We start from the raw sequence: 17500 nt of genomic DNA, 5'->3' as shown, positions 1-17500 counted from the left end.
CCAGGGATAGGTGAGGGTTTGTTTGACTGTTTGCAGAATGGCCCTTGACTTCCTTGGGCACTCAAACTCAGCACCAAGGATAATAATAGAACCAGAGATATCAGTTCAAAACAAAACAGTGATTAGAGTAGCTAGCACAAGTAGGAATGGATCTACTTGACATTTAGCTAATGGTCTCTCTCTGCCATTGAGATCGCTTCTAGAGCTTTGAGCTATAGAAATGTCTGAACTTGGTCTAGTCCCTTCCCAGGCTCTTGCTGCAGGATTCTCTGAGCATTAGCCCCAGCTAACACCTGTATCTCCTGGCCAGGGGCTACAGCAGTGGCTAGAGGCCTGCTCTTATCAATTAGATCACTGTGATACCACACTACTGTGGCTTTCTGAGGAATGTAAGGCTGTGCATGGCCTCCAAGCCACAGGCTACTCCTCTTCCATCTTGCTGGGTTTTCATTTGGGTTTCTAATCTGATTCTAACCCTTATCTAGACTCTGGTTAGTAGCCTCCTTTGAAGGATCTCCATACTCTTCCTGTCATGCAGCTACCTAGAGCATCAGATATTATGTCTAATTATTACCTATATTCTTGGCCTCTGGTGGGGGCTGCCTCTGAATGGACTCGTCTCCAGGAGTTGGGATGTCTACTTGTTCCCAAAGGACTTTCTTCTACAAAGCCAGAATGAGTTTAGATCTGTTGGTGCCATACAGCCATGCATTTCTTTATATAAAGGCAAAATCAGAGATTCCAACATCAGAGCTCAACCTCAGAGATGCCACCAGGAGCTCATTGTCTGCTCACAGTACAGCTCCCTAAGGGATGGGAGACTCAATGGGTAGCCTTTCTTCTGGGAGTGACTTAGGGATTCTGGTTGCTTCATTTGGGAGTTCACTGTCTTTGAACTTTAAGGTTACTTTAGCTTAAATTTGTGATGGATAGGTTGGCTGATAGAAGATGGTCATGAATACTCTCTTGCCTTGCCCAGGAAGCAGCAATGGGCATTTCTTCTCTCAGATTATTGATCTGAGCTGCTCATAATCCCTCCAAAGAGCAACAGATGCCTCTGTCATATCCTTGAGAATACCCTACCCCATGTGCCCAAGTCTGTTGCCTTCCTTTTCAATAGGAGACTTGAGGGATCCTCTGCCCATTATCAGCCAGTTGTGCCTCTTCTGGTGTCCCAAACTGGCTCCGGGGTTTTCCTGCAAGTGGGCAGCAACTATTTCTGCACAGCCCAAACCCCTGCAAAACAGCCCAGCATTTCAGCCTAGCTCATCTCTCCTTGTAGTTGGACCTGGTGGACCTTACTGCTTTGCAATGGTTCAGAAGGAGACCTTTTTGATGGGAAACTGCTTTGAGTGTCACCTGGGACTGAGTCAAATGTTCAGCTCCTTCTAGGGCACCATCCAAGAAGCTGCATTGTGTTTCCAAGGAGCAGGCAAACCTTTGGGACTATTTATTGCTGGAAGGAGGCTTGAAAAACTGGGTCCCCAGGGAGTGTTCTTCTGTAAGGTCTAATGGAAGGGTAAGCGTGGCCAGATCTTACAACTGTTCCTTTAAACTCCCTATCTACTCCCAGGAGCCTAGGGGAGTGGCAGTGAAGCTCACAGAGTAAGTCAGAACAAGCCTAACATTGATTCTTCATTCATACAGCAAATATTGAGTATCTCTCACATGCCTGGATTTGAATGGCCTTAGAGTAAGGCAGAGGTGCCCCTTCTCCTAGTGTTTGCTGTAGTAGGTTGGTAACAGGAAAGAACACTAAACAAACAAAACCTACCATCTCATGAATAATCAGGTGAGGCTCCAAGTGAAAACTGTGGAGAGAATTGTATGCCATATCACTAATGTCAACATTTGACAAGGGGGCTGGATAGAAGGCTCAATAGTTAAGGGATTTAAACACTCAAGATGGGAGTTTGTTTCCTAGCACCCATGTAAGATGCACAACCACCTGGCACCTGTAACCCAATGCCCTCTTACGACCTTCATAGCCAAGGCACCTATACTCCCTCACACACACAGAGGCATGGGATCTACACACAGTCACACACACAGGAAAGGTATCTAGACACAGTCACACACACACACACACACACACACACAGAGAGAGAGAGAGAGAGAGAGAGAGAGAGAGAGAGAGAGAGAAGGGATCTACACACAGTCACACAGTCACAGAGAGACAAGGTATTTAAACACAGTTACACACACAAACACACACACACACTGTGTATCGACACAGTGTCTCTCTCTCTCACACACACACACACTCACACACAAGGTATCTACACACAGTCACACACACACACATACTCATTCAAAGACATATGTGACACACACTTAAAAATAAGATAAAATAAAGTAAAGCTTTAAATGAAAGAGTTGGCACAGATGTGATGCATTTTGCTGTTGGGAGGGAGCCACCTGGGAGACACTATGAAGCAGTCCCTCCCCTCCTTGGGAAAGTTGACTGTACATCTAACTTGTACCTAGGCCCACTCTTGGGCCCCAGGAGATGTGTACAAGAATGTTCCCAGGAACTATTCATAACACTGGAAACGAGCCTGCCAACCATCAGGGGAGAATGCATAAGTAAATCAGTGTGTATTTATAGAATGGAATGCTGGGGTGAGGGAAATAAATGAAACAAGAAGCAAGAGGCATATGTGGTAGTTGTTTATATAGTGTTCAAAAACAGCACTGTGTGGGGTAGGGTGATGGTAAGGAAATTACTACCCAACTTCAGGATAATGGGTTACCTTCAGGTAATTTTCTAAGAGATATCAAAAGAAAGCATTGTTTCTAAAGAGGGGAGGTATGCCAACATTTATATAGTGTATCTTTAAACTGTACATAGGCTCTCTTTTCTCTGTGTGTATCTGTCTCTGTGTCTCTGTGTCTGTCTCTGTCCCTCTCTCTGTCTCTCTGTCTCTGTCTGTCTCTCTCTGTCTCTCTGTTTCTCTCTCTCTCTCTCTCTCAGCTCTCAGAGTTATCACACCTGCTATCTAAGAAGAAGTACAAGCAATATTCATAGAAAAGTCATTTAACTAAAATTAGGGTGTCCAGGGAAGGCAGATGGGACTTACAGAGATGTGTTAATAGCTGTGGGGAAGTAGTAGCTCTGGTAAAGAAGGTGAGGACAAGGGTCCATGAACATGGTCTACCTCAGGAGTGGAGAGAAGCCTGTGTAACTGGTTTTAGAGAGTGAGTAATGTTGCGGGGAATAAAGAGGGCTGCTCTCAGAGATCCTGGGAGTCTGGTTAAGGAGTCTGAGTTTTGTCTAGATAGAGATTTTCAAGTGCTATAGACTTTTGGACAGAGGCTACTTCTGAACTTAGGCTATATTCATCTAGACTCCTTCTCTGCCTCACGCTCCTGTTGATGGCTTGCTGATATAATCTCCAGTTCCTTCTATTTTCCCACACAATGCTGCAGCTGGATAAGGTGAGTAGGATGTCTGTGGTACGAAGTTGATGGGTACACTGAGTGTAAGAGCCATGTGCAGGAGGCTGTCCTGTCCATGTTGCTGCTTGCCTACTTCTCTGACCCCTAAGCCAGTCTGCAAATGAGCTTCCAGTCCTCCCTTAGCCTGCTTCAGAGTAAGCCTTGGCTCTTTCTCCATCTTCTTCCCATTCTGCCCAGTTTTTACTTTCCACTCTTTATCTCAACCTTTCATGGCCAAACCAGGCAAGACAGCTACACATAAAAAGATAATTAGCCACAGAAGCCAAGAAATCAGGACCACGTGAGTGAAGTTAATCACATGTTCAAAGAGTTTAGTGGAATGGAGTCAAGGCTGGCTTTGGATAGATGGAGAGTGGGAAAGAAAGATTTATGGGCTGAAAGGACTGGGGCAATCCTGTGCCAAGAAACAAGAACTCATTAGTGTCACAAGGAGACCCAGCTGAAGCGGGCATGGGTATGAAATACAAGGATGGGGACATCACTACCCACCAATCTACCTTACTTGTGGTTAATACAACCAATACATTTTTCCCTCTGGTAAAAGCCTCAGAATCCTGAGTAGGGCTGGCCTAATACAAGTTCAGTCAGCAAAGTGCTTTCAGGAAGACCTGAGTTTACTCTCCACAATCCTGGCTTAAAAAGAAGGAAGGGAGAGGGAGGGAGGGAGAAGGAGGGAGGGAGAGGGAGACACAGAGGGAGGTAGAGAAGAAGGGAGAGGGAGGGAAGAGGGAGGGAGAGAGGGAGGGAGAGAGAGAGAGAGAGAGAGAGAGAGAGAGAGAGAGAGAGAGAGAGAGAATAGGTGTGGTGGGGTGTCTTGTGATCCCAGCACTGGGAAAATGGAGACTGATGGATCCCTGGCCAGCCAGCTTAGGCTAATCAGTGATTGCAGAGTCCCAGTGATAGACTACATATCATAAAACAGTGTGGGCAGCTCTTGAGAAACAATACCTTGGTTGATTTATGACATTTTCATGCAGTCATATGCACACATGCACTTATACATATAAACACACATAGACACACATGGATGCATCTGTACATGTATACAAACACAAAGGTACTCATGTGCATACATACACATACACCTACATACACAGACACACACACACATGCATATTCCTAGATATATGTACACACGCACATGTATACATGCACACAGAGACATAAGCAAAACAAACCCTATGCACCTACACACACACACACACACACACACACACACACATACACACAGAATTGCATTAGAGCAAATGGATGGCCCATAGAAGTAGATGATACTATTTGTTGTCCTGCCCCAGTTCCTCCCAACTGTGACTCAGGCTATGGCTCAGTCCATTGTGTCTCAAGCCCTGCTTACCATTTGAGGAATGAGCCATGAAACTTAAACTCTCAGTGTAAAAGTAGAAGAGATCTAAAGCATCAGGGTTTGTCAACCCCATTTGATAGCTCCGTGAAAACAAGGATTCAGCCAGGGAGCTTTGATTATAGAAGTGAAAGAGAGAGACCTGACCCTGGCTTCATCCCAGTGACTTTTGTCTTGGAAAGAGAAACAGAGAGATCTCACTCCCTGAGACCCCTCAGCAGGGCTGACTTTGTTAGTGAGCACTATTCCTACTGAATCTCATTTAAATCTGTGCCCCCCCCCCCGGAGGGAAGGCAACTGGCACCCACAGACAAATACAATTCATGACTTGTATGTGGCCATCATGATCCGTATCCTCTTTCAGCAGTCCCTAGAAACCAGTACTTCTTTGCAGTCCTACACTGATGTGTGAGACCTTTTCAGAGAAGAAGACAGGATCAGGGCTTTGCAGGAAGAGCTAGTAGTAGGGGGTCTTGACTTTGTCCCATAAAGCTATTATACACACTCCGCCGTAGATTCTTGGTCACCTCTGGGGAACAGGCCTGTACCTCCTCTGGAGATGTATCCAAGCATCTATGAGATGGGGAGACTCTGCCATAAGTACCTGGCTCCACAAGAGAAACCTGTGTGTTGCTGTCCAAGCTTTTGATGACTTCTCGGCCTTTACAATGTTAATTTAAGCTCTGCAGCCAAAGTAAGTCTCTTAGGTGGCAGTAATTTGCACTTTAATGTCAGCAGTTTGCTGAAAAACCACCTGGGTTTAAAGAAAGTCACTGTGTTCAGTAAAATCTGGCCACATTTTATGTTTATGGGCTTTATTAGGGCATCTGGCTGAGCTAGTTAAAACTGTGTCCCTACAGTCAGTGAAAGCCCAGGACCCTCAAATTCACTCATTCACTTAATAGTTATTGAGTAGATACCACAAAACAGGCGCAGTATATTCAGTGGAAAGCACACAGACATATCCTTGTGTTTGTGAAGGTTACAGTCTAATTCTGGAAGACAGATATTTAAAGAATAAGTACATAAATAAAATATGAATGTTTTATTAAGGAGTGTGGATGCTGAGGGTATTCCAAGAGGGTCTAACTTAGTAGTGATGGGTTAAAGAAAATGTTGAGTTTGCAACAATTATTCTAGGGAAATGCGTTAGCAGATATGAAGGCAGAAGCTAAAAGGGGCATGCTGTGGTCTAGGATCATTTATTTCTGTGGCCACCAAAAGAGACAGGACCCAGATTTTGGCATGGATTGCCATGTTGCCTGGTGTCCCAGTATAATAAGTATCTGTAGACTTATTATAGCCTCTCACTGTAAGATGTGGATCTTGCTTGCCTGTTACCTGTGACCTCTTGGTCTTCATTTCTCAACTACTCTTTTGGTATTCAGCTTTTCCCCTTCTCCTCTTGGCATTTTCCACCTCTGGAAATATGAACCATAGCCTCTAACTGACTTGCAACTTGCTATCAAGCATTGGGCATTTCCTGTACTGAGACCAGCTCTCCTTTATTTCCTCATCTTCTATAACCCCCTCCCTCCTCCCCAGTGGAAGCTTCCTGACATCATCTTTAATGCAACTCAAATACTAGTAATTTATTTTTCTAATCATATTCAGCATCCCAGAGAGGAGCTCTGAGGGTCACCTATGGCTAAGACTTCAGAGGCTCTCTTTGGTCAGCAGAGCCATTTGTCACCTAGGAATAGATAAGAAGCACAAGCCTTTCCTAGTTGACTTCAGTGTCATTGGTAGGGTCCAAAGTTAATATATACACAGGCCAAATCCACACTTTCTACTCCAAAGACCAGACGCTACCAAGAACTCACAGGCCACACCTAAGAGGAGAGCTCTCCCTCCATAGACAGGCTCAACAGAAGGGAAGAGACTGCAAGTTGCCTGGGTTACCAAGGGCTTCCAGTATGGCGAATGACCTTTGTACCCTTCTGTGCTGGGGTTGTAACTTATCCTCTGTATCAAATTCATTCCTCCAAGGTGAGTGTGTAGAATAAGTCAAATAACAGCAATTTTAATAACTGTTATAAGACAAAGGCACAGACTATGGGACCCAGGAACTATCACATGACTATATTAGACCAGAGTTTAATCCAAAGGCCCTGTGGTCCCATGTCAGGGGAGAAATTGGCTAAGATGCCCTGATGGTACCTGATTCCCTCATTTCCACTGTCCCCATTCATGTCGTATTCTTAACAAGGAAGGCATGGGCTGAATACCTTCCCATGCTGCATCACTCTCTTCCTCTGGGTGTAAAGGAGGTTTGGGGGAGATGCAAGGTATACAGCAACTGCTAGCAGAGGTCAAATTCTGAATCCCATTCTCACAGACACCAAAGCTGTGCTATTAAATGTGACACTTAGCTCCCAGACCGCCACTGTCCCGCCTTTCCTGGGAACCCATAGTCTACCCTGAGAACCACTTAGTAGCACATGTCAGGAGGGAAATCTGATCAGGACATAAAGAACATTTGAAAGAAGAGAGATGATTAAACAAGCAGTAGGAGCAGGGAGGACCACAAATCAGGGTATAGGGAAGTGACTTTGAACTGATACCTGGACACTGAGTTTGAGTAGCAGGGTGAGGTGGAAAAACACATTACATGTACCCAAGTCTAGCTGAAAAAGGGAGAATTGAATGCTCTGTGTGTCCACTGTGTTGGGAGCATCGTTCAAGGTGGGAGGTAGGGTGGGTGGTGCCACCCACATGGCTCAGATGATGGAGGCAGGCATGCACACTCTTAAGGTGAAATGGCAAGCTGACTTTGAGAAGCAGGACTCATAAGAGCACTGCTGTGAGTAACATTCTGTTCTGCATTGTTGAAATATGTCAAATAGTAGCCTTGTTCCAGGCACGGGAAGAAAAATTACCCTGCCACTTTGTGTTGTCAATAATGCAGTCAGTATTCATAGGTTATTGGGACAAAGTGCCCTGAAGTGTGCACTGTCTCTAGGATGGGCAAGTCCTAGCACAGGGATGTTTGGAAAGGGGCACAACCCAGAGATTGCCATGTTCCTTCTCCTGGCCCCCAGAGTCACCCTTGAAGATGCTAACTACTCTTAAAATATAGTCACCCCTAAGGAGCATTGGCACTGCCTTCAGCCTCTTTGGGAGTCAGGCAGATCTTTCCATGTCATCAGTTTCAGCCATGGGGCTTTGGGCAAGGACTTTCAGTGTGTTTCTCATCTGGAGTTGGAGATAATAGCAGTGGCCTCACGGGTTATTCTGAAGATTCTCCACAGAATATTGTAATTTGTATGGTCATGGACAGGCTTGATTAGGGATTATAATGTACCAGGTGCACCGTGTGCTATCAGTTTAATCCTCTCGGGGACCTTGGGAGACTGATGCTATTATTATCCCTATAGAGATGGAGATGGAGATGGAGACACACATGAGTCAAAGTGACTACTACTCAGAGTCACACAGCCAGCATTAAGCAGAACCAGGAGCTGGACCAGTACAATCTGGTTGCAAACAGTTCTGTGTTTAACTGCCCGCTCCCAAGCCCCGCCCCATCTACATCCCAGGCCTGAAACATAGCTGGCACTCAGAATTCCTGCCCCTTTCTACTGACCCTAAATAGTATACTAAGTAACAGATCAGCAAAATTCCTTCCAGTAGCCATGGCTACTGGAAGTACCCTTTAATGTGATACTGGTCAGTGGGAGAAGAAGTCTTGACTTCCTAACCAGTATAGCCAATTAGGTAAATCTGAATTTTGTCATATCCTGTACAGGGATTTATTGGTGTTAATGAGCAAGTGCCAAACACATGAAAGTTCTCCACCATATTTCCAGATGACAATACTCAGCAAACAACCCCCACTGTCACCAAAGGTCTGGAGCGCTTCCCCTCAGAAGTCCATGGAACATAGGGGACAGAAGTACCACTGGGCTCTTTAACAGTAGCTACTGTTGACCTTGGTCGAGATGGTTGAAGGTCTATTTGAAGATGGACTTCTGTGCTGGGAGTCCCACCGGTCCTTTTCTGTTATGTAGTGGTGTAGAGACCATTGTTGGGGAGATGGGTGTTGCTAACCCAAGGATAAGGAGAGGACAGCACAACTCTCTGAGCTCAAAACATCTGGGCTCTCTGGCTACATGGAGCTTGTGGATGAAAGAAAATGGTACATTAATTTTTTTTTTTTGCAAGTAAACTCATGGCAATAAAAGCCAAGCTGTGAATTAATTACTTAATATTCCTACTGCAGGAAGGGGCGGGGGACAAGACACAACTCGTTCCCTCATGGCAGTGTGTGGAGAGAAGGTGGAGAGAGCTGGGTTTCTCTGTTCATATTTTATGGTGGCCTGTAGCCTGCCTCAGAGAGGAGCTGATGGACACATCCTTTCCTTGCCTTTACAGGTATGGCAGTGTGGCGGGAGTGTGGAGGTCCTGCCCTGCTCTCGGATTGCCCACATCGAGAGAGCCCACAAGCCCTACACAGAGGACCTCACTGCCCACGTCCGCAGAAATGCCCTCAGGGTAGCTGAAGTCTGGATGGATGAATTCAAAAGTCATGTCTACATGGCATGGAACATACCACAAGAGGTAGGGAGCCTGAATGGGGCAACACTTCAAGTTTGGTGAGAAAAAAATTTCTGAAGCGAAACACTAGACTCAGTTTTTCTTCCCAGGGACATTCATAGTCTCCTTGGCCATATTAGACTGTCAAGCCTACATACAGAATCTAGCAGAAGTCTCTGAGATTCTTATCTACATCCATGCTCGGAGGAGGGTGCATTCCCTCCAAACTTAAGTGGCCTCATTTTAAATGAAAACTAGAAAATAGGATGTGGCTCGAGTTGGTACAATGCTGGCCCTGTATACATAAAGCCCTGGGTTCAATTCCCAGCACTGCATAAAACCAGGTATGGTAGCTCAGGCTTGAGATACCAGTGCTTGGGGGGGAGAGACAAGAGAATCATTAAGTTCACAATGATCCTTGGCTACATAGTGAGTTTGAGGGTAGCCTGGGCTACGTGAGATCATATCTAATATACATACATGGACCAGTCAGATGGCTCTAAATTTCCTTGCCTGTCTCAGCTTCCCTGGTGTCCCATGAATCAGGAGTAATGAGGATGAATTCTCTAGGACACTTTAATTTCTATACAGACTGGCTTCAAGCCTCTCCATTGAGCTAAGCAGAATAAGGAAAATCCATACATCTGTGGGATTTCTTGAGCCATATGGATGCAAATAAGATACATTCCAGCAGGGATCCTCAGTTGGTGAAGAGGATTTGACCTTCTGACCGTCACAGAGCCCCATTCTTGCCTGTCACTGTCCTCTATCCCTCTAGTCAATTACGTTAAAGTCATGTCAGAGGAGAAGCAATATTTCTCTCCAAGTTTTGTTCGCCTTGGCGTGTGTTGTATGGAAATGACTCTCAAATGCTGAGTTGGGAGAACCTAACATATGCCAGCTGTTGCACTCCAAACCTGCTTGTCTGCTTGTCTGCCTGGGCTCATTGCTCCTGTCACCTTCTGTGTGACAAGGCTGTTGACTGCATGGCCTCTGTCATTACTCCCAAGCCAGGGATTTCCCCCACACCTTGGCTGATCTTCAGAAAGCCCCCAGTCCTCGCTAACAGTGAAATGATTTATCTCTGTTTAAAGTTTCCACAGGAAAGCCCTGTACTCCAAGCTTCCCACCAACTGCATGCTTCTCTGGCTGAATTATTTTAAAAAGTAGGCTGAGCCTCAGGTGGCAGCTTTAGGCAAGCTCTCTTTCTGGATGGAATCCAAGTCTTCACGCATGCTAGGCATGCATGTACCAACTGTAGTAGTCCACCACCACAGGGAAAGTGACCTGAGTTGGGTCCCTCTACGATCAGTGAAGAGGAGCCAAGACTCCCAGTGTAGTTCAGCAAACCCTCCGATTGAATCCATGGCAGGAAGAGGTTTCTAGGGAAACGCCCATGTTTCTGGATCCAGCTGATGCTGTGAGTGTTAGGACTCAGTATTCCATTCAGGATGCTGATTCCCGTTCTGGGTGTTCCTGGATGCTGAAAATGTTACCCCTCCAGGATCTCACCAGTGAACACCATAGTTCTGTGTGGGATCAGTGTTCCACTCATGTCTGCCCCCTTCTCTCTGCTCCCCCAAGCTGCCAGTCTTCCCTATTCCAGCCAAACTCAGTGAATAGTGAATGATGCCACAAGCAAAACTCTGAAAATTAATATTTGCCTGTTACCCCTCCAAGGGGATAAGCACCAAGCACCAAGCAAATGAAGAGAAAGGGGAAGAAAACAGGTTAGGCATGGAAATATCCAGGTAAAAATTTTAAAGAGAGGAAAAAAAAAGTCAGTGTGTTTTTCGTTGAGCTGGGGAGATGGCTCGGTCAGTAAATCACATTCCTCGAAAGAACAAGGACCTGAATTATATTCCTAGAACCCGCTAAGGAAAGCTGGGTGTGGTGGCACATGTTTGTAATCTTCCTATTGCTGGGAAAGAGACTGGCAACCGCCAAGGCTTGCTGGCCAGTCAGCCTAGCTTAGTATTGAATTCCAGGCCAGTGAGAAATAATGTCTTACAAAAAGGTACATGGTATCTAGTGAATGATTCTCATGAAGTTGCCCTCTGATGTGCACTCAGGCACACACAAACCATTTCTCCTCTCTCCCTCTGACACACATGTATGCACAAGCACGCACACACACACACACACACACACACACACACACACACACACACACACACATCCCCTGTCACTTCCAGCTTCCAACTTCCTTTCTTTAAGATTCTTGAGCTTTTGCAGGGTCATGGTTTTCCCAGCATCTACACTCTTCCATCACATCCACACTCTTCCATCACATCCCAGTATCAAGTCTTTGGCAAAGCTCTCATGGACTGGTCTCTTGAGTACATAATGTTCTGGACATTTAAAACTTCACCTGGGGCTGGAGAGACTCCCACGAAGGAACATCTGTGTTACAAGCTGGGCATCCTACCAACACCAGTAACACCGGCTCTAAGAGTTCCAAACCCACATACATGCAGGTGCATACACACAACACACATACACAAATACACACAGTAAATCTTAGAATACTTTTCTTAACCTACAGAATTCTCATTTCTATGAGATTCCATGGTACCCAGGCTCTGTGGTTCCATACTCTGGGAAGGCATCCTCTCCCTCAGAATGCTGCTTCTTTCTCCCTATGTGTTTATCCTCCCTCTACTCTTGCTTAAATGTTCCCCAGAGATGTCCCCTTCATCAGCCTCCATTATACTGCCCCTCTCAGTAACAGCCTCTGCTCTTGGATGTCTATCTACACACATGCTGATGGCTTCCTAATTAATATCTCAAGTCCTGCTTGTGGACTGGCATCTCCAACAGCCAGCTGGATGCCTCCTGCTGCTGGCCTCCCTGGCACTCAGGCTGAGTCTGACCACAGTTAAAGATGTCATTTTTCCACCCAAGCCAGCTCCTGTTCCTAATTGCTTGTCTCAGTTCCTCATGCTACCATCTGCCAGATATCTGGCTGAACGGTTCACAGTTCTTTCTTCCTCCTCTCTTGTTATCCCATTCTGTCAATCACAGAGCCTTCCTGTCCAGTCTATATCTAGTTGCAGTGAACTCAAGCCCTGCCCATGAAGACTTCAACCGATTGCTCTGCTTTAAGCCTTCACCCCTTCAAATCTACCCTTGCTAAATGATTTATCCATTGCCCTTCTTCAAAATCTGTGAAGGACTCTTTTTGGCATACAAAGGTGAGGCCAGGTGCATCGTTTGACACCGGCTCTCCTCTTTAGGGACCTCCACCTGCACCCCCACAGTTTTGTTGGAGGGAGCATGTCTTGCTGCTTCTCAGCCCTATGCTTGCTCATTTGGTCTCTCTACCTGAAACTACCCTCCATCCACCTCATGTTCAACTCCCATCTCTAACAAATCCTCATCCTTACAGACTTAAGTCTTATGAATTTTCATACAGGAAGCCAACCCCAGCATGAAAAATGTTTCTCCCCCCAATATGCCTTTCTCATCATATGACCGGCCAGCCTGTCAGACAATAATCTGAACCCTCTGTCTTATTAGACCAGTGACTCTCAAATCTGGCTGAACATTAAAATCACTTGGCCCTAGCCTTTGAGATTAGTTGTACTGGTTTTGGAAAGCAAATGTTGAGGAATCCCATGCCTACCTAAAGCTGGAACTACTGGGATAAACTGTGGGCTTCCTGAAGACATTTTGATGGGCATGTTTGTGTTGAAGTGTGTAAGACAAGGCAGAGTGGATGGTAAGACTCACTGGAACCTTGCTGATGTTTATTAATGGGTGGGACAGTCTGGCTATGTGTGTGGTATCTTCTCCCTAACTCCCAGCCAGTGGCTCCTAGAGCAGAGCTGCCATTCATCTACATCAGAGTCCCATGGAAAACTTAGAAAATACTCTTCTGGGTCTTATCCTAGAGATTCAGGTCTGTAGATATGGCAGAACCTATGTCAGGCTCACAAGATGATGGCTTAAGGAGCCAGGATTTGCTTCATCTTTTAGACTCATCTCAAGCATGTCAGACTCCAAAAAACTTTCTTTGACAGCTCACCTGGCCCCTGCCCAACCCTCCTGGTACACAACACTCCAAGTTGGACTTTGTAGGCTCTTGTCTCTGTTCTCCCTCACTCTCCACTTCCTTCCCTGCCTCACATGTCTGTTTGCTTCTCTGCCTCTCCCAGATCCCCATTTCAGGCATAGAACATGAGGTGTTCCTACTTGTCTATGTAGTTACTGACACATAGTGAATAGGAACTCTGTTAGCTGACAAAGGAAGAAAAGTTTAGCTGCCACCTGCTCTCCATATCATCCTGGGAGCAAGCCAACCATGATCCTCATCCCAGTACTGGCTCAAGCACAGGCACATCTCTGCCCACTTACTCCACCTCTCTAGCAGCCACTGCAAATTCAGAACAGAAGCCTTCAGCTCTGCTCAGGTGGTACTCAGAGAGTCCTTAGTATCAAGGCTCTGGTCATTACTGGATCAGCACCCCAAAACTCTAAAGATGTTAATTCTTGTCCTTGGTGCTATTGGTCATACAGGTGACTTCTTTGTTTACTCTTACCTGCTACTCTACTGAGCCCTCCCCTGGGCCATGCATGAAACAGAGCTGTCCTCTTCACCCTCACCCTCACCACCACATTCAGTCCCAAACTTGTGAGAAGCCAGAGCAGCTACCAGCACTTGCATCTAGCTAATTTAATTGAAAATCAGTTTGTCAGTCAGGACACAGGAAACCAGCCTGTAGCAAACATCTGTATTTCCTTCTGCAAAGTTTAAGAAACCTCCTAGCTGATGCTTCTCCTGCCCAAAGACAGCCTACATGCCAGGCATGTCCCCATGTTGCTTTGTTCATACCCTTTCTTTGAGGCTTGGCCACATGGATTTTTGTGACTTTGTGACAGAAATACTGAGCCATTTGCAGGGCAGCCAATTTTCTATTAGTTTCCTAAGACGGTCCAAATGAATTAGACACAAAATTGGTTGCCAAAGGCAACAGAACTTTTTTCTCATGGTTCCTGAACACAGAAGTTCTCATTAAAGTGCTAGCAGAGCCACATTTCCTCCAGTAGTGGCTTGAGACAGTCATCTGTCTTTTTTTTCTTTTTTTTTTTTTTTTTTTTTTTTTTTTTTTTTTTTTTTTTTTTTTTTGTCTTTTCCAGCATCTGGGGGCTCCTGGCTTTCCAAGACTCATCACTTTGGTCTGCTGGATTTTTATGTGGTCCTCTCCCTTGTGTGATTCTATATATTCAAACCTTCCTTTCTGTTCTCTTACAAAGTTACTAATCATTGAATTTGGGGCTCATCCTATTCAGACAGCTTCATGGTGAGATTCCTAAGCTGTAAAAAGTCTTTAAAGACTTCTTAAAATTCTATTCAGAAGTCCTATGCAGCCATGGATTTTGGAGGAGAGATATCAGCCAACTATACTAAATATTACAAAAACAGTAAGGAATGTTCATGGTTTTCTAATAATAAAGGCCAAAGTGCCCATGTCTAAGAAAGACCACTAATAATTTCTCACTGCCATTAAAAGGATTTGATGCAATTGGCAAGAAAAAATGCAGTGCAGACATACTGAGCCTTTGAAACACAAAAGCAAGTCAGTTAATAAACAGGATGAGATGTGTGTGTGTGTGTGTGTGTTTGTGTGTGTGTGTGTGTGTGTGTGTGTGTGTGTGTGTAGATACTTGATATACAAAAGTTGAAAATGAGCAGGCTGGCTCTGGAGGCTCCTATGATAAGATGCAGATGAACATTGGAGATATATATGTATATATTTCTTTTTGTGAATGTACATATACATATTATATACTCTCTATCAATCTATGTATCTGTGTACCTACATATCTACCTATGTATCAATCTATCAATCTATCTATCTGTCTGTCTGTCTGTCTATCTATCTATCTATCTATCTCATCATATCATATTATAAGCAGAGAAATAATCCTGGGTACAGAAAGAATTGTTTACTGTGAAAACTCACACCTTTAGGAAAATATGGAGACTGTCCTGGAACAGGATCTAATAGTGACCCTTTGTCAGAGCTAATGCTCATATAGTATTATAATTGTATTTAATAGCATTTAATAATTTTATACTACTTAGACTGTATGATAGTCAAGTATTCAATCCCCTTACTTTATTTGATACTAGTCACCTTCAATATGGACCTCATATTTCAAAGTCTAAACAGAGATACTTTTGGGGTGAATGCTGCATTGCAGAACACATGAGTTAGTTCCCCACAGGGTGCCTCTACCAGAAAGTCTCTGTGAATCCTGGCTGGAGACACTGGGTCACAGTAGTATATAGACATAGGATTCTATAGATAGAGAAGTATATAGGTATAGCCAGTACATACAGAATAGGCCTGATGGAAGCGTCATCTCTGCCTCTGCTTCTTTACAGGACTCAGGGATTGACATCGGGGACATCACCGCACGCAAGGCTCTGAGGAAGCAGCTGCAGTGCAAGACCTTCAGGTGGTACCTGGTCACTGTGTACCCAGAGATGAGGATGTACTCTGACATTATCGCCTATGGAGTGGTAAGGAGCCAGTGGCTTGGGGGTTCATTCAGATGCAGAGAGAAAAGAAGACCAGAGAGGGGTGTTAAGAGGGAAGAGAGGGAACAAGCCCACCATCACCTCTGTAGTGCACTATAATAAACTTGGGCCCAGCCCAGGCTGATGGATCTTTGCTGAGGGCTTTGCTTTCACAGCCCGTGGCTTTTCAGTCCCTCTGAGAAAGGACTATACCTCTCCTTTACAGTCCTCTGCAATTCACCTGTGACCCCAAGTTTACATAGCCCTCTTAACATGTATAAAGAAGTGTTAGCTTCAGATTGCAAACTAACACAGCTGATACTCACTGGTATGACAGCTGGGGTGACTGAGGCAGGGAGGGGGGCAGTTTCAAACACCTGAATGCCTTGCCTTTCCACTGGCTGGCACCTCCCATTCATGTTTGAAGCCTCCTGGGAAGAGTTCTGAGAGACTGAACATCCCTTGAATTTACTTAAGGGTTTTATAAGCTTTGTTGGTTGATGTGCAGGTTCCTTTAGTAGAGGACAGAGGTTGGAATGGAGAAATATCATTGGTTCAAATCTTGGCCCCAGGGCAGGGGAGTATAACTCTGATAGCAAACCTAATTAGCATGTATGAAGCTCTGAGTTCAAACCCTTGCACCATCAAAAATACAAAGTAGAATCGATCTTGACCTTGTCCCTTCTTACGGACTGTGGGCCTAAGTTTCTTCATCTGTTAAGTGGGTAAGTTAATACTGCCTTCATTGGCTAAAAGGGAGTCTGAGACATGCAAATAGATTTTCTTTCTCAGTTTAAAATACTGTGGCCATGATAAGCCAACCCTTCTATCAAGCAACTAGCTTCAGGACCCTCTACTCTTAAAATGTTTTGTGCAGTACATAACTGACATCTGAGAGTACCTCCTCTACTGCCTGTTAAAGTCTGAACACATAATTTTTTCTATGTCAGTTGAGCCCTTGATTCCACTCTGTGGGGATGCTTATATTATATTCAGGTTATATGAAAAAAAAATAGGCAAAAACCTGGCTTGTCTCTGACAGAGCCTGAAAGACTACTGGAATCACAGCAGTTCTGTGCTTTGGAGAGCATCCCCTCTTGCCTTTTTTTGATATATCAAGATGAAAACTTGAAGGCAGAGCTGAGGCCTCTTTGGTGCCCTGTGATCAGAGCTGAGTTAAGGGCTTCCCCAGCTGGAAACGTCATGGATGGAGCTCTTGCCTGGGAGTGTGGAGAGCCTTTACTGAGAGATTTGATTCAGAACTAGTACCCAGCACTCTAATATCCAGTGGTTCTGAAAGACACAGAAGTGGAACCCTGCTCTTCCGGTCAGAAAAGCACCGGGGTAGCTAGGGTGCAGGGTCCAGCTACCCACAACACCCGCCAGAGGATCTTAAGACTTCTGGTGAGTGGAACACAGCTTCTGCTCCAATCCAATTGTGTGCGGGACCTGAGACTGAATTAGTTAGGGAAGCAGAAACCGGCCTGAGTAGGGCCACAGGCCTCATCCGGCCGGATCAGCACCGGGGTAGCTAGAGCGCAGGGTCGGCTGACCCCCGCCAGCTACCCATGACCCCCGCCACAGGATTTTGAGACTGCTGGTGAGTGGAACACAGCTTC

At 45.2% G+C, this 17500-nt stretch overlaps 1 protein-coding gene across 1 annotated transcript in view; it reads left to right on the top strand.

Moving 5' to 3' along the window:
- Positions 1-17500, top strand: part of Galnt18 (polypeptide N-acetylgalactosaminyltransferase 18) — a 311123-nt gene that overhangs the window by 251401 nt on the left and 42222 nt on the right. The window contains exons 7-8 of the mRNA XM_021167493.2: positions 9194-9379; positions 15747-15884. Of these exons, the coding sequence (XP_021023152.1) occupies positions 9194-9379; positions 15747-15884 (324 nt within the window). The remainder of the gene's footprint in view (positions 1-9193; positions 9380-15746; positions 15885-17500) is intronic.

The sequence above is a fragment of the Mus caroli genome, chromosome 7 (genome assembly GCF_900094665.2).
Source record: "Mus caroli chromosome 7, CAROLI_EIJ_v1.1, whole genome shotgun sequence".
Classification (NCBI taxonomy): Eukaryota; Metazoa; Chordata; class Mammalia; order Rodentia; family Muridae; genus Mus; species Mus caroli.
The sequence above is the reverse complement of the archived record's forward strand: the minus strand, read 5'-3'. Positions and strand labels throughout refer to the sequence as shown.